Here is a 16236-nt window from a genome sequence, read left to right on the forward strand (position 1 = left end):
GTCGGCTGGGTTATATTGTGACTCCTTAGACTCCTATATACAGAAAGGAGGTTTTGTCATTTAAATCATCCAAGAATTGTTCATTTGTGTAATGTAAAGGAGGTTGCCCCTCGAAGAGGCTGAATTCTAAGGCGTTCAACTATCTTTTCTATATTTTTGTGAGCTGGTTTCATAACATTTGGTATCAGAGCTTTGGATTCTAGTGTTTCGCTGCTCCAAATAGGTGATCGTGGCATTTTTGCTATAACTTTTTTTCTGCGACTTTTCAGAAGCTAAAACATTTGAGAAGAAATTGCACTGAACCTTGTTTCCAATTTTCATAGCTTTTCAAGTTATATTTGCGGAGATATGATCTGAGGAAGTTGGTCTTTTTGCAGACTCCTGAATTGAATTCCAAACAGGTGACCTGGGGAAAATCGTCATAACTTTCTCTCTAAGCATCAGATTGAAATTTCGTAAGAAGGTATAGAAAGAGGACAGACTGTAGTTTCTTTTATATATTTTCAGAGAAAAAGGTCAAAACAGTGACTCGTGGAACGTCGTACAACTTCGCACTACTGAACTAGTATATAATCAGGTCACTGTGGGAGATTTGGAATAACTCTTCCTTGGAGAATCCAATTTGGATTAGAGTGGTGGCATTAGAAAGAGGACACAGAGGAATACTGCAGGTCACAATTTCAGAACTGGATGATCCAAAATTACAGAGATACATTAGAGGCAATATCGAGCTCCTACAAAGTGAAAAAAGGTGTGTAGATTTTTTAAAATTTTTTCTTAAGCTTGGTTTGAAAAATTATTTTGAAGAATTCAAAGGCAATAGTAGAGCATTATTATCGGTAACTAATGCCCCGAGGAAAGAAAATGAAAACCCCTAGTAAGCAAGCTGAAAGCCCTAGCATGACTCATGAATAAGAGGAAGAAATGCTACAAGATATATCAAAATTACAAGACCAAGTGCAACAAATGTCACTCTCACAAAAGCTAACAGAATCTAAGATAAATGGCATGGAATCTATGATAAAGGGCGTGGAAGCTAAGATGAATGGCATGGAAGCTAAGATGGATGATTTGAAGATAGATTTGAAGAAAGACATGGAAGATTTGAAGACAGATTTGACAAAGTTTCTACAAGAAATGCTTACTAATGGTGAAAGGGTAGTAAAGGAAACTCATGATGAGAACAAAATAAATGTTAATCAAGATTTCATAGACTCTAAAGTTGGACCGAAGACCCACCATATTCCAAAAATCAATATGAGGAAGTTTTATGGCAAGGATCCCGCAACATGGATATTACAAATGGAGCAATTTTTCGATCTCAATAATGTGCAAAACACACAAAAGGTACATATTGCAACTTTATATTTGGAACCAAATCAGTTTGTATGGTATCAATGGCTTTGCTCTCGTAAAAAAATTATCACTTGGGCAATTTTTACGGAAGAATTGACAGCACATTATGAGGATACAAAAAGCAACACTTTTTTTTAGCCAATTGATAAGTCTCAAACAAAAGGGTTCAATAATGGAGCACAATGAGGAGTTCTAAAAATTGAACATAAAGGTAAAAAATATTCTAGAGGAGCATAGGATTGATGTGTTCATAGGGACTTTAAAGAATAATATCCACCATGATGTTCGCCTTTGGGAACTTGATTCATTAGAGAAGGCATTCAGGTTAGCAAGAAAAATGGAAAGCAAAATTATGGCAACGAGGAAGCATACCATTCACAACTATAAAGATGGAAGTGTTGTTGCCCCTAGTCTCCACAACCTATAAGGTTGACACCACAACAATTGGAAGAAAAAAGAGCAAAAGGGCTTTGTTACAGTTGTGATAGCAAATACACTAAAGGTCATAAGTGTGCTGAGAAGAAATTATTCTACATCGATTGTGAAGAGGAAGAAGAAAAGGAGCAAGAAAGGTCAAAAGAAGAGGATATACTCCAGGAACAAAGCCTAGATAAAGAAGAAATGAATCTGACCATATCTTGTAATGCATTGGCTGGAATTACCACTCCTCAAACCATCAAGATAGAAGGACAAATCAAGAAGAAAAAGGTAATAGTGTTGATTGATTCAGGAAGTACCCATAATTTTATTCATTGTAAGATAGCAAAAGAATTGAATTGCTTCCTATATCCAGCACCAGAGTGTCAAGTGATGGTTGCAAATGGAGGAACGATAAATTGCTCTGGAAAGTGCCATAATATCAAGCTATCCATGGGAGAATATGTATTGAATAGCCCAATGCTTTCCATTCCAATGGGAGGTGTTGATGTTGTACTAGGAGTCCAATGGCTACAATCCTTGGGTACAATAGCTTTTAATTTTCAAGAAATTTTCATGAAATTTTCTGTGGAAGGAAAGGAAGTTGAATTAAGGGGTATTGCATGGAAACCGGGAAAGATGATCAGCTCTAACGGTATGACAAAGCTTCTAAAAAAGGAACAAAGAGGTGTAATTTCACAATTATGTTTGCTAGATGTTTCCACATTGGAATCATCTATTTCTCCAGATCTCCAAAAAGTCTTGGACAATCATTCCAAAGAATTTGAGACTCCCAAAGTTCCCCCACCTATTCGTGATCATGATCATGCTATTCATCTGATTCCAGGAAGTGTTCCTCCAAACATCAGGCCGTACAGATATCCCTATGCCCAAAAGAATGAAATTGAACGTATGGTTGCAGAAATGCTAGAGGCGGGTATAATTCAACCTAGTCAAAGTTCTTTCTTTGCTCCAGTAGTATTGTTGCACAAGAAGGATGGATCATGGCGCATGTGTCCGGATTATAGGGAGCTCAACAAGCTCACTATTAAAGATAAGTTTCCCATTCCTGTCATTGATGAATTACTAGATGAATTTCATGGATCAATTTACTTCACCAAGTTGGATCTTCGTTCATGATATCATCAAATCAGAATGAAGACTGAAGACATTCCGAAAACAACATTTAGAACTCATGAGGGTCATTATGAATTTTTGGTCATGCCTTTTGGCCTTACCAATGCACCTTCTACATTTCAAGGTTTGATGAATTCCATTTTTAAACCCTTCCTTTGAAAATTTGTGTTAGTATTTTTTGATGATATACTAATCTACAGCAAGTCTTGGAAGGATCATGTTGAACATGTTGACAGGGTGCTACAACTATTGGAGGAGAAACAATTATATGCAAAAAGATCCAAATGCTTCTTTGGAGTACAAGAAGTGGAATATCTGGGTCATATTGTATCTCATGAAGGAGTTAAGGTAGACCCTAGCAAAATTAAAGCCATTAAGGAATGGAAAATCCCCACATCCATAAAGCATCTGCGAGGATTTCTCGGGTTCACAGGGTATTATCGGAAGTTTGTTAAGAATTATGGGAGAATAGCAGCACCTCTAACAACATTATTGAAGAAAGATGCATCTTCATGGACTCTAGAAGAAACAAAGGCCTTCGAACATCTTAAAGAGGCAATGTGCCAAGCACCGGTCTTAGCTACACTGGACTTCACAAAAACCTTTATTGTGGAATGTGATGCTTCAGGAAATGGAATTGGTGCTGTTTTAATGCAAGATGAAAGACCCATTGCTTTTGAAAGTCGTCCAATCAAGGGAAAGTTTTTACACAAAGCTATTTATGAGAAGGAAATGTTGGCAATACTCCATGCACTTAAGAAATGATGACCCTACCTAATGGGAAGACACTTCAAGGTAAAAACGGATCATGATAGCCTTAAATACTTTTTAGAACAAAGATTATCTTCTGAAGAGCAACAAAAGTGGGTCACAAAGATGTTGGGTTATGACTTTGAAATCATCTACAAAAAAGGGAAGCAAAATGTGGTGGTAGATGCACTCTCAAGAAAGGATGAGGATGTGGAAGCATTGTTGTTCGCCATTTATATTATCCAACCAGATTGGATAAACGAAGCAAGGGAGGAATGGAAGAATGATGAAGAAGTGTGGGCACTTATTCGAAAGTTACAACAAGATTCCAGTACGTCTGATACATTTAGCTGGCAAAATGATTCGTTATGGTACAAAGATCGCTTATACCTCTGTAAGAATTCCCAACTAAAACAAAAGATTCTTATGGAATTGCACACTTCTCCCTTAGGAGGGCACTCAGGATTTTTAAAAACTTACCACAGGGTTAAGAAGGATTTTTTTGGGATGGCCTTAAATCGGATATTCAAAAGTTTGTGGCGGAATGTTTGGTTTGCCAACAAAATAAAGTTGAAACAATTAAGACACCGGGTCTATTACAACCTTTATCCATTCCAAGCCAATGTTGGGAGGAGGTTTCAATGGATTTTATCACAGGTTTACCCAAGTCTGAGGGAAAGAGTGTCATCATGGTGGTAGTTGACAAACTTACCAAGTATGCACACTTTTGTGCATTATCACATCCATTTAAAGCCAGTACAGTTTCTACTGCATTTATGGAAACAATTCAAAATCTACATGGAAACCCAAAGATTATTGTAAGTGACAGAGATACCATTTTCACTGGAAATTTTTGGACATAATTATTTTCTTGTCTTGGTACTCAGTTAGCTCATAGCTCATCTTATCATCCTCAATTTGATGGGAAAACTGAGATAGTAAACAAATGTTTGGAAGGATATCTTCGTTGCTTTGTATCTGATAAACAGACACAATGGGTCAAATGGTTGCCTCTGGCTGAATGGTGGTATAACAGTTCCTTCCATACAGCAACAAAAATGACCCCATTTATGGCACTTTATGGATATCAGCCACCATCCATCACATCATATTTAAGAGAAAATTCTAAGGTTCAAGCAGTGGAACATCACATCGAACATCAACAACAAGTCCTCCAACTCTTAAAGGATAACCTCATGTTGGCACATAATAGAATGAAACAACAAGCAGATCAACATCGCAGCGAAAGAAGTTTTGATGTAGGTGATTGGGTATTCCTACGGCTACAACCATATAAGCAAATGTCCCTCAAGCACGCTAAGAAGGATAATAAATTATCACCAAATTATTATGGTCCGTACAAGGTGTTGCAAAAGATTGGTACTATCGCTTACAAATTGGAGCTTCCTCTAACTTCTCGATTGCACCCAGTTTTCCACGTTTCATGTTTAAAGAAGGTTATAGGTGACAAGCTCCCAGTTCAAACAACATTGCCAGAAATTGACGAGGAAGGAAAAATTATATTGGAACCGAAAGCAGTCACAGAAAAAAGAACTCGACAACTATGAAATCGATCAATTTCGGAGTATCTTATCAAGTGGAAGAACTTATCCACTGAAGATTCCACATGGGAGGATGAAAATTTTATACAGAAGCATCCAGAACTACTCAAGCGTTGAGGACAACACTTTTTTAAAGGAGAGGGGCATGTTAGGTCCCTATAATACTAGTGATTACCCCATTACTATTGTAATTGTATCCCTTATTAATATTGTTGTGCCCCTATTGTCCCCATATTGTTATTATTGAGCCCCATAGAATCCCTCTATTGTTATTTTTGTGGCTTTATATTATTATTGTTAGGTCGGCTGGGTTATATTATGACTCCTTAGACTCCTATATATAGAAAGGAGGTTTTGTCATTTGAATCATCCAAGAACTATTCATTTGTGTAATGTAAAGGAGGTTTCCCCCTTGAAGAGGCTGAATTGTAAGGTGTTCAACTATCTTTTCTATCTTTTTGTGAGCTGGTTTCATAACAATTTCTTATCAAGACAAACTTTGTTACAATGCAACTTTGGACCATGGTTGGCCATGCTTAACCATGGTTGATTTTCATATCAAGACAATCTTTGTCACAATGTGATGTTCGAGCATGGTTAACCATGATTGACCATGGATGACCATGTTTGATTTTATAAAACATGGTTGACCAAGGTTGACCATGATTTTCCATGGTTGACCATGGTTAACCATGATTAACATATTGAGAAAATCTTTTTCATTATGCGATGTTGGATAATGGTTGACCATGATTGGTTTAAAAATATTAATATTTACCTAATAATGAAAAATATCATATTACTATATTTATTTACTTAACAATGACAAATATCGTATTAGTATGGTTGAACAAAGGGTGAGAAATGTTAATATGTTTGAAGAGACAATGCATTGTGATGAATGCTAGGTATAGAGTTCCAAAGTCTTATGTTTTCCACAATTATATGTACTTTCATGACCAGAGACGAGGCCAAAAGTTCATTTACTTGATTGTATTGTGGATACCTAATAATGGTGAATACTTTAAGATCCAAGATAACCATTTAGGAACTTATAAAAGTGATAGAGGACCGTGAGACACGTTGGCTATGATTGATAGGATTAGTAGTAGAGGAATCATGAGAGTAGAAATTCGCAACATGTTAGAAATTTTTAAAACTAATATATTGAACACATTGGGCTCCCAACTAGACACTTTGTAGCAAAGAAAAAGAAGGAAGAGGAAAAATTAGCATTAGTGATTTTCCCAAAATGTAGAAAAAAAATCCATAGAAGGAATGCCCATTGGATGAAGTTGAAAGTTTCTTAGTGGAGATGCCATGGGAGATTGTCATGTTCTTAGATTTATGACATCTATATTCATATGCAAGTGCTAGTGGAACTTGGTTTTGTAGTTATTCCATATGGCAAAACCACTAGTTATTAGCGATTCATAGGTACATGCATGTATACAAATATATATATACACTTTCAAAGGACAAAACTGGTTAGAAGAAAATATTTTGTATTATATTTATCATTGGTGTATAATTGGTTATAAATTAGAATATTTAACCTTAGTCAAGATTTTTAATATTATATGTTTGTGTTTGTGTGTATATATTTAAATTAAGATGAAATTCAACAAAAATGTATAATATGAAATAACATTTCAGTGATGAGAAAAGACAAATTCCAAAGATGGTTGAGATCATTTATGTTTGAGATATTAATTTTGGGATTATTTGGGTAGAGTAAGTTAGTGATCTATGATTTATATCCATGAGCATTAGTTTCTATTGACTATTTTTCTCATGATTTTGAATAGTTCACTTAGCACTTAGCAGTCATTACATTAGGTGATGCTCATAGGTGTGAATAAGTGGAATTGAAACTAGTAGAAAGAAGCACATAGCCTTAATAATCACCTCCAAACTTTCTCTTAATATCTAGGACTTACAGAAAGTCACCCATATTAAGATTCCTCTAACTCAAGTATACTTAACCATAGATTTTTTCACAATCAAACCCACTTAACTTGCAGACTCCATTTGTGAAACCATTCTTTTTAGAAATTTGATATTTAGAAATTTGATATATATCTAGTTAGATGTATATTTAATAAAAACATTGTAGTTGATATGAAAAATATATATAACTAATCTTTTTGTATGTAATGGTAAATGCAAGACTAAGGAAACTACGACCCGCTTTCCATACATCGATGGAGTTTATTGGTCGGGTGCTGTTGAGGATATTTTAATGCAATTTAAACAAGGCCGCATCGCTGATGATATTTTAATGCAATTTAAACAATGCCACATAGCTAAGGATATTTTAATGCAATTTAAACAAGGCTGCATAGCTAGAGTTTCCTTGTAGCTTAGTTCAATTATTGGATTTTGAAATGTATAAACTAACTATAGTATTTGAAGAAGGGCTACTTTGTAGATATTCTTGCTTATTTTAGGTATCCTAAATTAGAAACCCATATAATAAATGTTATCAAATGTATTAATATAATAAACTTACATAAACACATGTTATAAACCTTGACTAGGGTCAACCTAATTTTAAATATTAAATTAGTTTGTTTATACGTAGCGCCCTAATTCGAAAAAGTTACCTTCCTAATTCGACATTGTAAATCTCGATCACATGTAGCTACAATATAGCATTTATGCTTTTGTGAAAGACACTACTCACATTTTTAAATGGGAGCGATGGCATAATCCATTATATAAATATACATTCCTGCTACGGCGGTGGCACAAGTAGCACGCTCATAGTACTTTTAATTAGGACAATTTTTTTTAAATATATTATTATTCCTCACATTAAATTGTACAAAATTAATTAATAGTGAAGTATATTTGCCATCATTACATAATAAGAGGGGAACCAATAATATTTTAGATAAATAAATTTAAATATAGTTTAAAAATAATAAATTTTAATTTATAATGTTAGACTTTAATAATTTTTTTATAAAGTTTTGGACAACTTAGATTTAATATCAACATCAATTTTTTTTTATTAAATTATTACTTTACTACTGGGGGAATAATAAATAAGGATACAATTTTGATATCTTGTTAACTTTTAGATTTTTATTTTTATGATATATATTAATAATAATAAAAATATCTTATAAATTAATCACATCATTAAAATTAAATTAATGATATGATTCTTCATTACCTTAATACCTTGTTAGATTCCAAGCGAAAAAGCACATCAAAGTTATAGCGCAAGGCAGGCGGTTATAAAAATACGTTTGGTGCTTAACGTTTGCTTGTGGGCCAAGAGTAGACGCTCTCTAAAGTAAATAGAAAACCATGGTGAGTGAAAACCACTTATTTAGTCCATGCTCTTTTCGACTAACGACAGATAGACGGCTTTCCGCCGACGGTAATATTAACTTAATTATTAATATTTTCTCATAATTTATTTTTAATCTATTTCAAAAGTTTACAAATAAAATTAAATTTATCAAATTGTTATTTCACTCCATTTTAAAACGTGCATTGATGGTGTGTTATAAAGCTGAATATATATGTGGACCTTGCTAATTCTATAGAGTCGTTTGACGCGTTGAAACCGTGGGGCTATGACAGATTCATGTAACTGGACAATTAGAACTTACACTTATTAATAGATTCATGTGACTAGACAATTAGACCTTACACTTATTAATAGATTCATGTGACTGGACAATAAGACGTTACGCTTATTAATGCCTTGTTTCACTGGGATTTTACTAGACAATTAGACTTTACACTTATTAATGGCTTGTTTATTAATGACTTGTTTCACTAGGATTTTACTAGACAATTAGACTTTACACTTACTTATTAATGGCTTGTTTATTAATGACTTGTCTTACTCGGAATTTATTTGGAGTTGTATTTTTTGGATTTTTTATTGTCGTTTTTGGGAAAAATTTGAGGTAAAATCTTGATTTGTATTATTTAAATTAGTATTTTGAGTATATATATGGATTCAACACGTTGAAAAACCATAGGGCACTTTGATTGTGCAGAGATTACCCATAAAGCTTCCAATTTCAATAAATTCCTACCCGAATTTTAAAGAAATTAAACTTTACCCATCAAACTTGTGATTTCAATAAATTCTTGCCCCAATTTTAAAGAAATTAAACCTAAAAACCTCTTAGAAAAACTTCCAAAAAATTCTCGCTAAAAAACAAGATTTTATTTACCTTAAAACAAATATACCAAAAAAACATTTGAAAAAAACATGTTGGAATGAGGAATTTTATGGAATTCCCAGCAAAGCACTAAAATGTAATCAATAGTTAGAGTTAGAGATGAGCGATGGTTTTGAGTAAATATTAAGTATTACTGAATAATAAGTTAATGATTGATCTATTATTTTTACATTCAGTTAATTAAATAGTATATTATCTCTATACAACTAATTTAATAAAATAGAGTAAATCAATCATTAATTGACTACGATTGAATATAATATTATTTCCACCTAACAAAAGAGTAAACGAATCATTAAATTACTATGACAGGAACCATTTGTTCCTTATTTTATTTTTATTTTGATTGTTGATTTTCTGAATATTTTATAATCAAATTAACATGAGCACGATCTGTTTTATTACAAAATATTTAGCGAATGTCAATCAAAATAAGCTTAAGGGGCAGTTGTTGAATTTGCAGCCAGTGCAAGAATTTCTAGTTTTCTAGGTTGCGTATTTTATTTTTTTCCGATTGTTGATTTTCTGAATATTTTATAATCAAATTAACATGGTCACGATCTGTTTTATTACAGAATATTTAGCGAATCATCAATCAAAGATAAGCTCAAGGTGCAGTTGCTAAGTTTGCAGTCAATGCAAGAATTTGCAGTTTTCCGGTTTTTGACATTAGTTTGAGTATTATCACACTGTAAAGGTGGTAATTAGGTGAAGCTATATGTGTTTTCATTTTCGTCGATAAGCAATATTTGTTTTGATGTCCGGACTTCGTGATATGGGTTGAATTTAAGTAAAGTAAGTTGAAGATGGATTTTATTGATTGATTTTAAATGTTGATTATAAAATTATTTTGATGTGAGTAATTGGAAAGAGAATCTCATATATAAGTAACAATTTCATCCTACAATATTTAGATTTATTTGTCTATGTCCGCTTAATTCAAGCAAATTATTTTTGCAATCTGATTTTCTCTATGAAATTGTTTTATGTCTCCCCTGCTGCTGCTTCTTGCACTCTACAATTACACTCGATGATTGTTTGCAACCCATGGACTTTGATCCCTGGCTATGGCCACCATTCAATTAATGAAACTCGCGCTCTTAGAATTGGTTTTAAGTTTTTCACTGTTATCTGATCAATATGACTACTAAAACAAAATCATTAAACCTCCTAATCAGACTTGTTGGTTTGTTGTGTTTATTTGACCCACCTGCCATGACAGTTTATAAATTATTCTCTCGGATCTCGACCTTGACATACATATTGGGACACTTTTTCATGCTTTAAAAACATTTATATAGACACTTTTTTTTTTTTTTTTATCAAAATAGTTTTTATTTAATTAAATTATATTAAAATAATGTTAGATTATGGCTTTCCTGACGTGTTATGATATAAAATGTATCACACAATTTTATTTTAATTAAAAATTAAATTTTAAACTTATATCTAGTAGTGGACAAAGGTCAAAAGCTATGGATTTTTGGTGTTTGGAATCGATTTACAAGTAATCTCACAAGTGTTTTTTCATAATTTTTTTTTCTTTTTATATATAATTATATTGTAATTGGTCAAATACCCATTTTTCATTCTTTAAAAACCTAGGCAAAGATTTCTCAATAAAAAGTAAGAAAATATTAATTTTTGCAACTAGAATCACAGTTCCAGTGAGATGAGCTTCATTAGATTTGTCATTCTAAATTGGTTTCTGATTAAAACAATCCTCTGTTCAAGGTTAAAATAAACACCCATCAACAACCAACAAGTGATGAAATCAGTAAGGTTGAAGTTGATTCACATTCCATGCCTAATGGAAGAGCAAATTTACATGCAAAAGTAGAAATTCAACCTTCACTTCCCAAGACAATCATCAAACCTTGGGAAGAGATTATCAACAACAAGTGAAACATAGTTCTTGGATATGATAATTATGCGACCTTTCATATTCCAGATTACTTAAAGCCCATGACAGTTTACCTTCAGCTGCTCCAGAATATGCTCCTCTTCCACAATAAATTGTTAAATGTCAACATTGTGAGAGAGTTGGCCATATGAAATATCAATTTTTTGATCTTCATCCATGTGAGCTTTGTCATAAAACCACTCATTCTTTAAACAAATTCTTCAAAAGCAAGCCTCCTGCAAGAACAAAGATCCACATTGGATGGACCATTTCTTAGCAATGGGTTTCAACAACTAAGAAGATATTTCCGTCGTATGTTAGAATTTGTTCTAAAGTATTGAAAAGTCTTTCAATTGATTTTTATCCATCATCTCAACTTGTATCTAACATGGGAGGAATTGATAGTCATTTACAAGCTTCATCAAGCGAGCTTGAGCCACAACTTGAACCTGCTACCTAATTGAGAGTTGTAGATAGGGACAAAAAAGTCGAAGCAAGCCTGAGACACAACCTTCCATACCAGATTAATAGTTGTAGCCAGAGATAAGGATACCCTTGAGCATGCCTTTGGTTGATGATCTATGCGGGGTTAAGACCTCGCTTTTTAGGTTGAGATTCTTAATGAGCACCAGTATTGCAACGAGAATGCTACAACTCTTGGGGCTACCAACTTTACTTTATCAACACGGGGTTCGTACAAACTTGGAGGTGATAGTGTTGTATACACAAGTAGATGCAATGGGTCCTCTTTGTCACTGCTCAGCTGATGACAGACCACTAGGTTTTCTCAAACCAGCTTTCTATTGATTTAGAAGAAGTTTGATTTCCAATGGAGAAATAAGAATTTTACCCTAATTGAGAGAATTTAAATATTGTCTACTGCAGTATTGAAATACTGAAATAAATTCTTTAAACACGCCACTCATTATATAACTGATGTTTGCATTGTATCTTGAAATAAAAATTTTGATTTCCATATGGTGTTAAATGAGAAGTTATGAGTCATTTTTACGTTGTTGGATTATATGTCTTAATTATGATAATTTTTATTGTTTAGAATATCTACAATGCAACATTAAATTAGAGATATAATGTATGTTTCATTCAATATACAACTAATGACATTTGAATTCATTTAGTCATGTAATTTGTTCATAATGTCATTGTCTTTTAATTTTATGGTTGAAAAAATTCCAATTTCTTTTGTATCTAGCATGTTATGGTTGAAAACATGTTGAATTTATACTTAGGAAAGAAAAATGTTATTCTACCAAAAACATTAGTGTGTTTTTTTCCTCATAAAAAACTTTTTTTGGCCCATAAAAATTCGGTTTTACTAGCATTTTTTAAAAATGTTGAAAATTGACCCTAAAAAATCATCGTTCCAGTATCATCATTTTTTTGTTTTCAAGGTGTTTTTTGCATGAAAATTTCGTTTTCACTGCCATTTTTAAAAAATGTTCAAAATTGACCCTAAAAGAAAACCATCGTTCCAGTATATACACTTTTCGTTTTTAGCACTGTTTTTGATGTTTTTTGGGGGTTTTTTGGCCAGAGTTCCCATTTTGAGTTTATAGTTCCCATTTCAAAGCTTACATTGTTGAGAGAAGAAACACAACAAGACTGATTAAACTGATCAAAGATCTTTTTTTAGCAAAACCCTAGTTTATATACGAGCTTTTCTCAAAAAATTTCTGCGTGTATACGTGATTTTAGGAAACAAACCCGCGTATAGATATGAATATATACAAGACTTACCAGTGTTAAACTCACGTGTGCACACACCTTTCAGGTTATCAAAGCCACATACAGATCTAAAATTAATGGCATAAACCTTTGCTGCATCACATAACTTTAGACATACCTAGATCTCAGCATACACATAAAATATCACACATCAAGACACTATCATTACTAATAAAATCAACCCATAATCAAAATTGTTATTTCAGATCTATTGGATGCGATCCGTCATCAAATTCCCAGGTGCATACTTAGTTTTAGATCAAGAAAATCATTAGCATCCCATTACATGCATATTTTCCTCAGATCTAACTATTCATAAGATATTCATCACTTGTACACCTTAACCAATTTGACCTTCATCTCCTTATATAGCGTAGCCCTTATCCAATACCATAGGTCAAAACCATACTAGTGCTGATGGTATTCTTAGATGTGATCAAATATCTGTTGTTGGGCTCAATACCACAGGTCAATATCATGGTAAAGACCCTTGGTATTTAGAATACCATGGTGCAGAAATTGTACGTGCCTTTCCTTCTTCATACCCGCGTGTGTATGTGGCTTTTCTTTACAGAACATGGGAATACTCTACTTTTCTTCACCAAACTTGAGTGTGTACATGCTTTTGTTTCATAGAATTACGTATTCTCGACTTTGCTTCACCAAACCTACATATACTTCTTCAAACTTCATATTTGTCATTATTCTATCTCTGAACTGATAATCCTTTTCTATCACATCTGTATTGGCCTAAATACTCATCCTGTTACCATCATGTTGACATGTTCATCAAGTATATTTCCACCAAAAGACAAATCATCAAGTAGGTTTACATTAAGGACAACATATTAGTCACAATGGCAACACACAAGACTTATTCTCTAGATTTTTGGATATTCTTAGACAGACTCAGAGAATGCAAAATGATGCATAAACAAAATGTAATTTTTCCTAAGTTAATGAGAAGTTATGGTCTTTTTTCTACGGGAAAAAAGTATAATGGATCTTTTCATGCTTTAAAATCCTTGCAAAGATTCCTCACTAAAAAGTAAGAAGGAATAATATTTTTATTTAATTTAAATTATTATAAAATTACGCTATTAAATTATATATTTCATTTTTTTTTTATCATGCTAATAAAATGAATTATAAGACTATATCCAAATAAAAATCAAATTTGAAAATTTTAAAGTTCTTGTACAAATTAACAAATACAAAACTACATATAATTATTTTATACATAGCACGTCTAGATTTGGTATCATAATATTTTTTATTGTCACGGTAGTTCAGGTAAACTTGACTTAGTTAAGTTATTAGTGGTTTTCGAGCTCTGGGTTTAGGAGGACCCATGGTGTTGACTTATGTTATTCATATGGAATAGATTATTTAAATGATTTGAAAATGGGGCACTAAAGGCTTTTTGTCAAGCTTACAAGAACCTCTCCCACTCCAAAGCTTATATATTTCCAAGACCTTATGATTAACTAATTGGAGAATTAAAAAGTGCTTGAAAATAGGTGTATTCTTGTGTTTGTTTTTAAACTGTTTATGTGCTTTTAGTTGATTTGCTTAAACTCATATAAAAACATATAATAGTGAAACAATGTAGCAAATAAGCATCACAGATAACAACAATATAATATGGAGTTCACCCAAACCTCTTGGGCTACATCTCCTTGAGCTCTAGTCAACTCTACTAGGCTCTTTGGGATTATGGAATAAATTCTTTTATAAGCTCCACACTCAACTCCATTGGCTTACAACTGAACCTATGGGTTTAGAATACCATCTTGTCCCGCTGGCTGTCCATACTCTGCAGACAAATCTAGGATTCTCTGGACTAGACTCCTTCAATCAGCGCTCTGAGTTATCTTGAGCTCTAGCTTGCACCAACTCCCTCAGAATTCTTTCACTGTCTCTGGAACTCCTTATTCTGTCCTCAACACATCTCAAACACCAACAACAACTGGATCATTTGATCACTTTTCTGTTCTGAACTTCATTACAGCCCATGGCTCTTAGAAGTCTGCTTTGAGCTCTTTGGATCTGTGGCTCTGCCTCCAACCTCTGGTGGCTCTGCCTCTAATCTCGGCTCTAAAGCTCTCAGGCTTTCTGGATCTCGACACTCAATTTCTCGGGCTCTCTATCCCTTTCATGTTTCGCTCGACCTCCAAGTGACTCTTGGCAACTTTCAGCAACCCTGTCAATTGAGCTCTCGGTGTATTTGTGAGGCATCCCTCTGGCTCTACGTCTTCCTGCCTATTTCTCTGTGTGTAATCATTCCTCGGTTCCTTCAACTGGCCCTTTGGCTCTCTGGCTCTATGGCTCTGCGACTGGCCATCTAGCTTTGTGGCTCTGTGGCTCTCTGTGTACAACACATTCCTGCATAATTGTTACAAATTCCCGCTTACAGCATGGTAAGGGGAATGGGCGCCGTTACAAAGAAAATACATAGGCAGCCTTTCTTCAGGAAAATTCCCGAAAACAGAAGCATAATGGAATTACACAGGAAACACGTTGAAAACACCTCATGGGCTTTAAGCCAGGACTTCAAATCGCCTTCAATCGCATCCATATCTCTCTTGGGCCCGTCTTGTCATCGTAAATTGCGATCACACAGGCGTATGACCGAAAGACCCAATTACACAGGAATACATTGAAAATCTGAAAATCTGGACTTCAAATAATATGCAGCCGCATTTATAAACCCTTTCAGGTCTGTCATTCTATCGCAAATCACAATCGCATAGGTGGGAGGTCAAAACCTCAATATACGGGAAATACAAAGAAAATTCGAATAAACCAGATTTCAAAATTTATGAAATTGCATCCATAATTCCCATCGGGTCCGCCTTTTATTGGCATATCGCAAGTTGTAATCGCAATGTGCATTGGCCTTGGTATCTGGGGTTCGCCGATCGCCGATCGGCCCATTGGAACATTGGCGTATCACTATCGGCCCCCTCGCATCGGTGCTATCGCTGATTGCATATCGGCATATCGCAGTGCTATGGCCTGGGGGTCTTCCCTTTGACTGTGCTGATCGCCTATATATATATATCGTCGATCACATTGCCGCTTGCCGCTTCATCACAATTGCAAATCGGCTCACCCGGGGTTCCGATATCGCATGCAGGCCTACCTTTGATGT

At 34.0% G+C, this 16236-nt stretch overlaps 1 protein-coding gene across 1 annotated transcript in view; it reads right to left on the bottom strand.

Annotated features, from left to right (window-relative positions):
* The window catches only part of LOC149214499 (cytochrome P450 71A1-like), a 76327-nt gene extending 60667 nt beyond the window's left edge, over window positions 1-15660 (bottom strand). Inside the window, exons 1-2 of the mRNA XM_089389411.1 lie at window positions 15602-15660; window positions 15254-15467 (exon numbers count right to left, since the gene is read on the bottom strand). Of these exons, the coding sequence (XP_089245537.1) occupies window positions 15254-15467; window positions 15602-15660 (273 nt within the window). The remainder of the gene's footprint in view (window positions 1-15253; window positions 15468-15601) is intronic.
* Window positions 15661-16236: the final 576 nt, after the last annotated feature.

This window comes from Pinus tabuliformis, chromosome 1_1 (genome assembly GCF_031772625.1).
Source record: "Pinus tabuliformis cultivar Carrire ecotype Pingquan chromosome 1_1, CPIR1, whole genome shotgun sequence".
Classification (NCBI taxonomy): Eukaryota; Viridiplantae; Streptophyta; class Pinopsida; order Pinales; family Pinaceae; genus Pinus; species Pinus tabuliformis.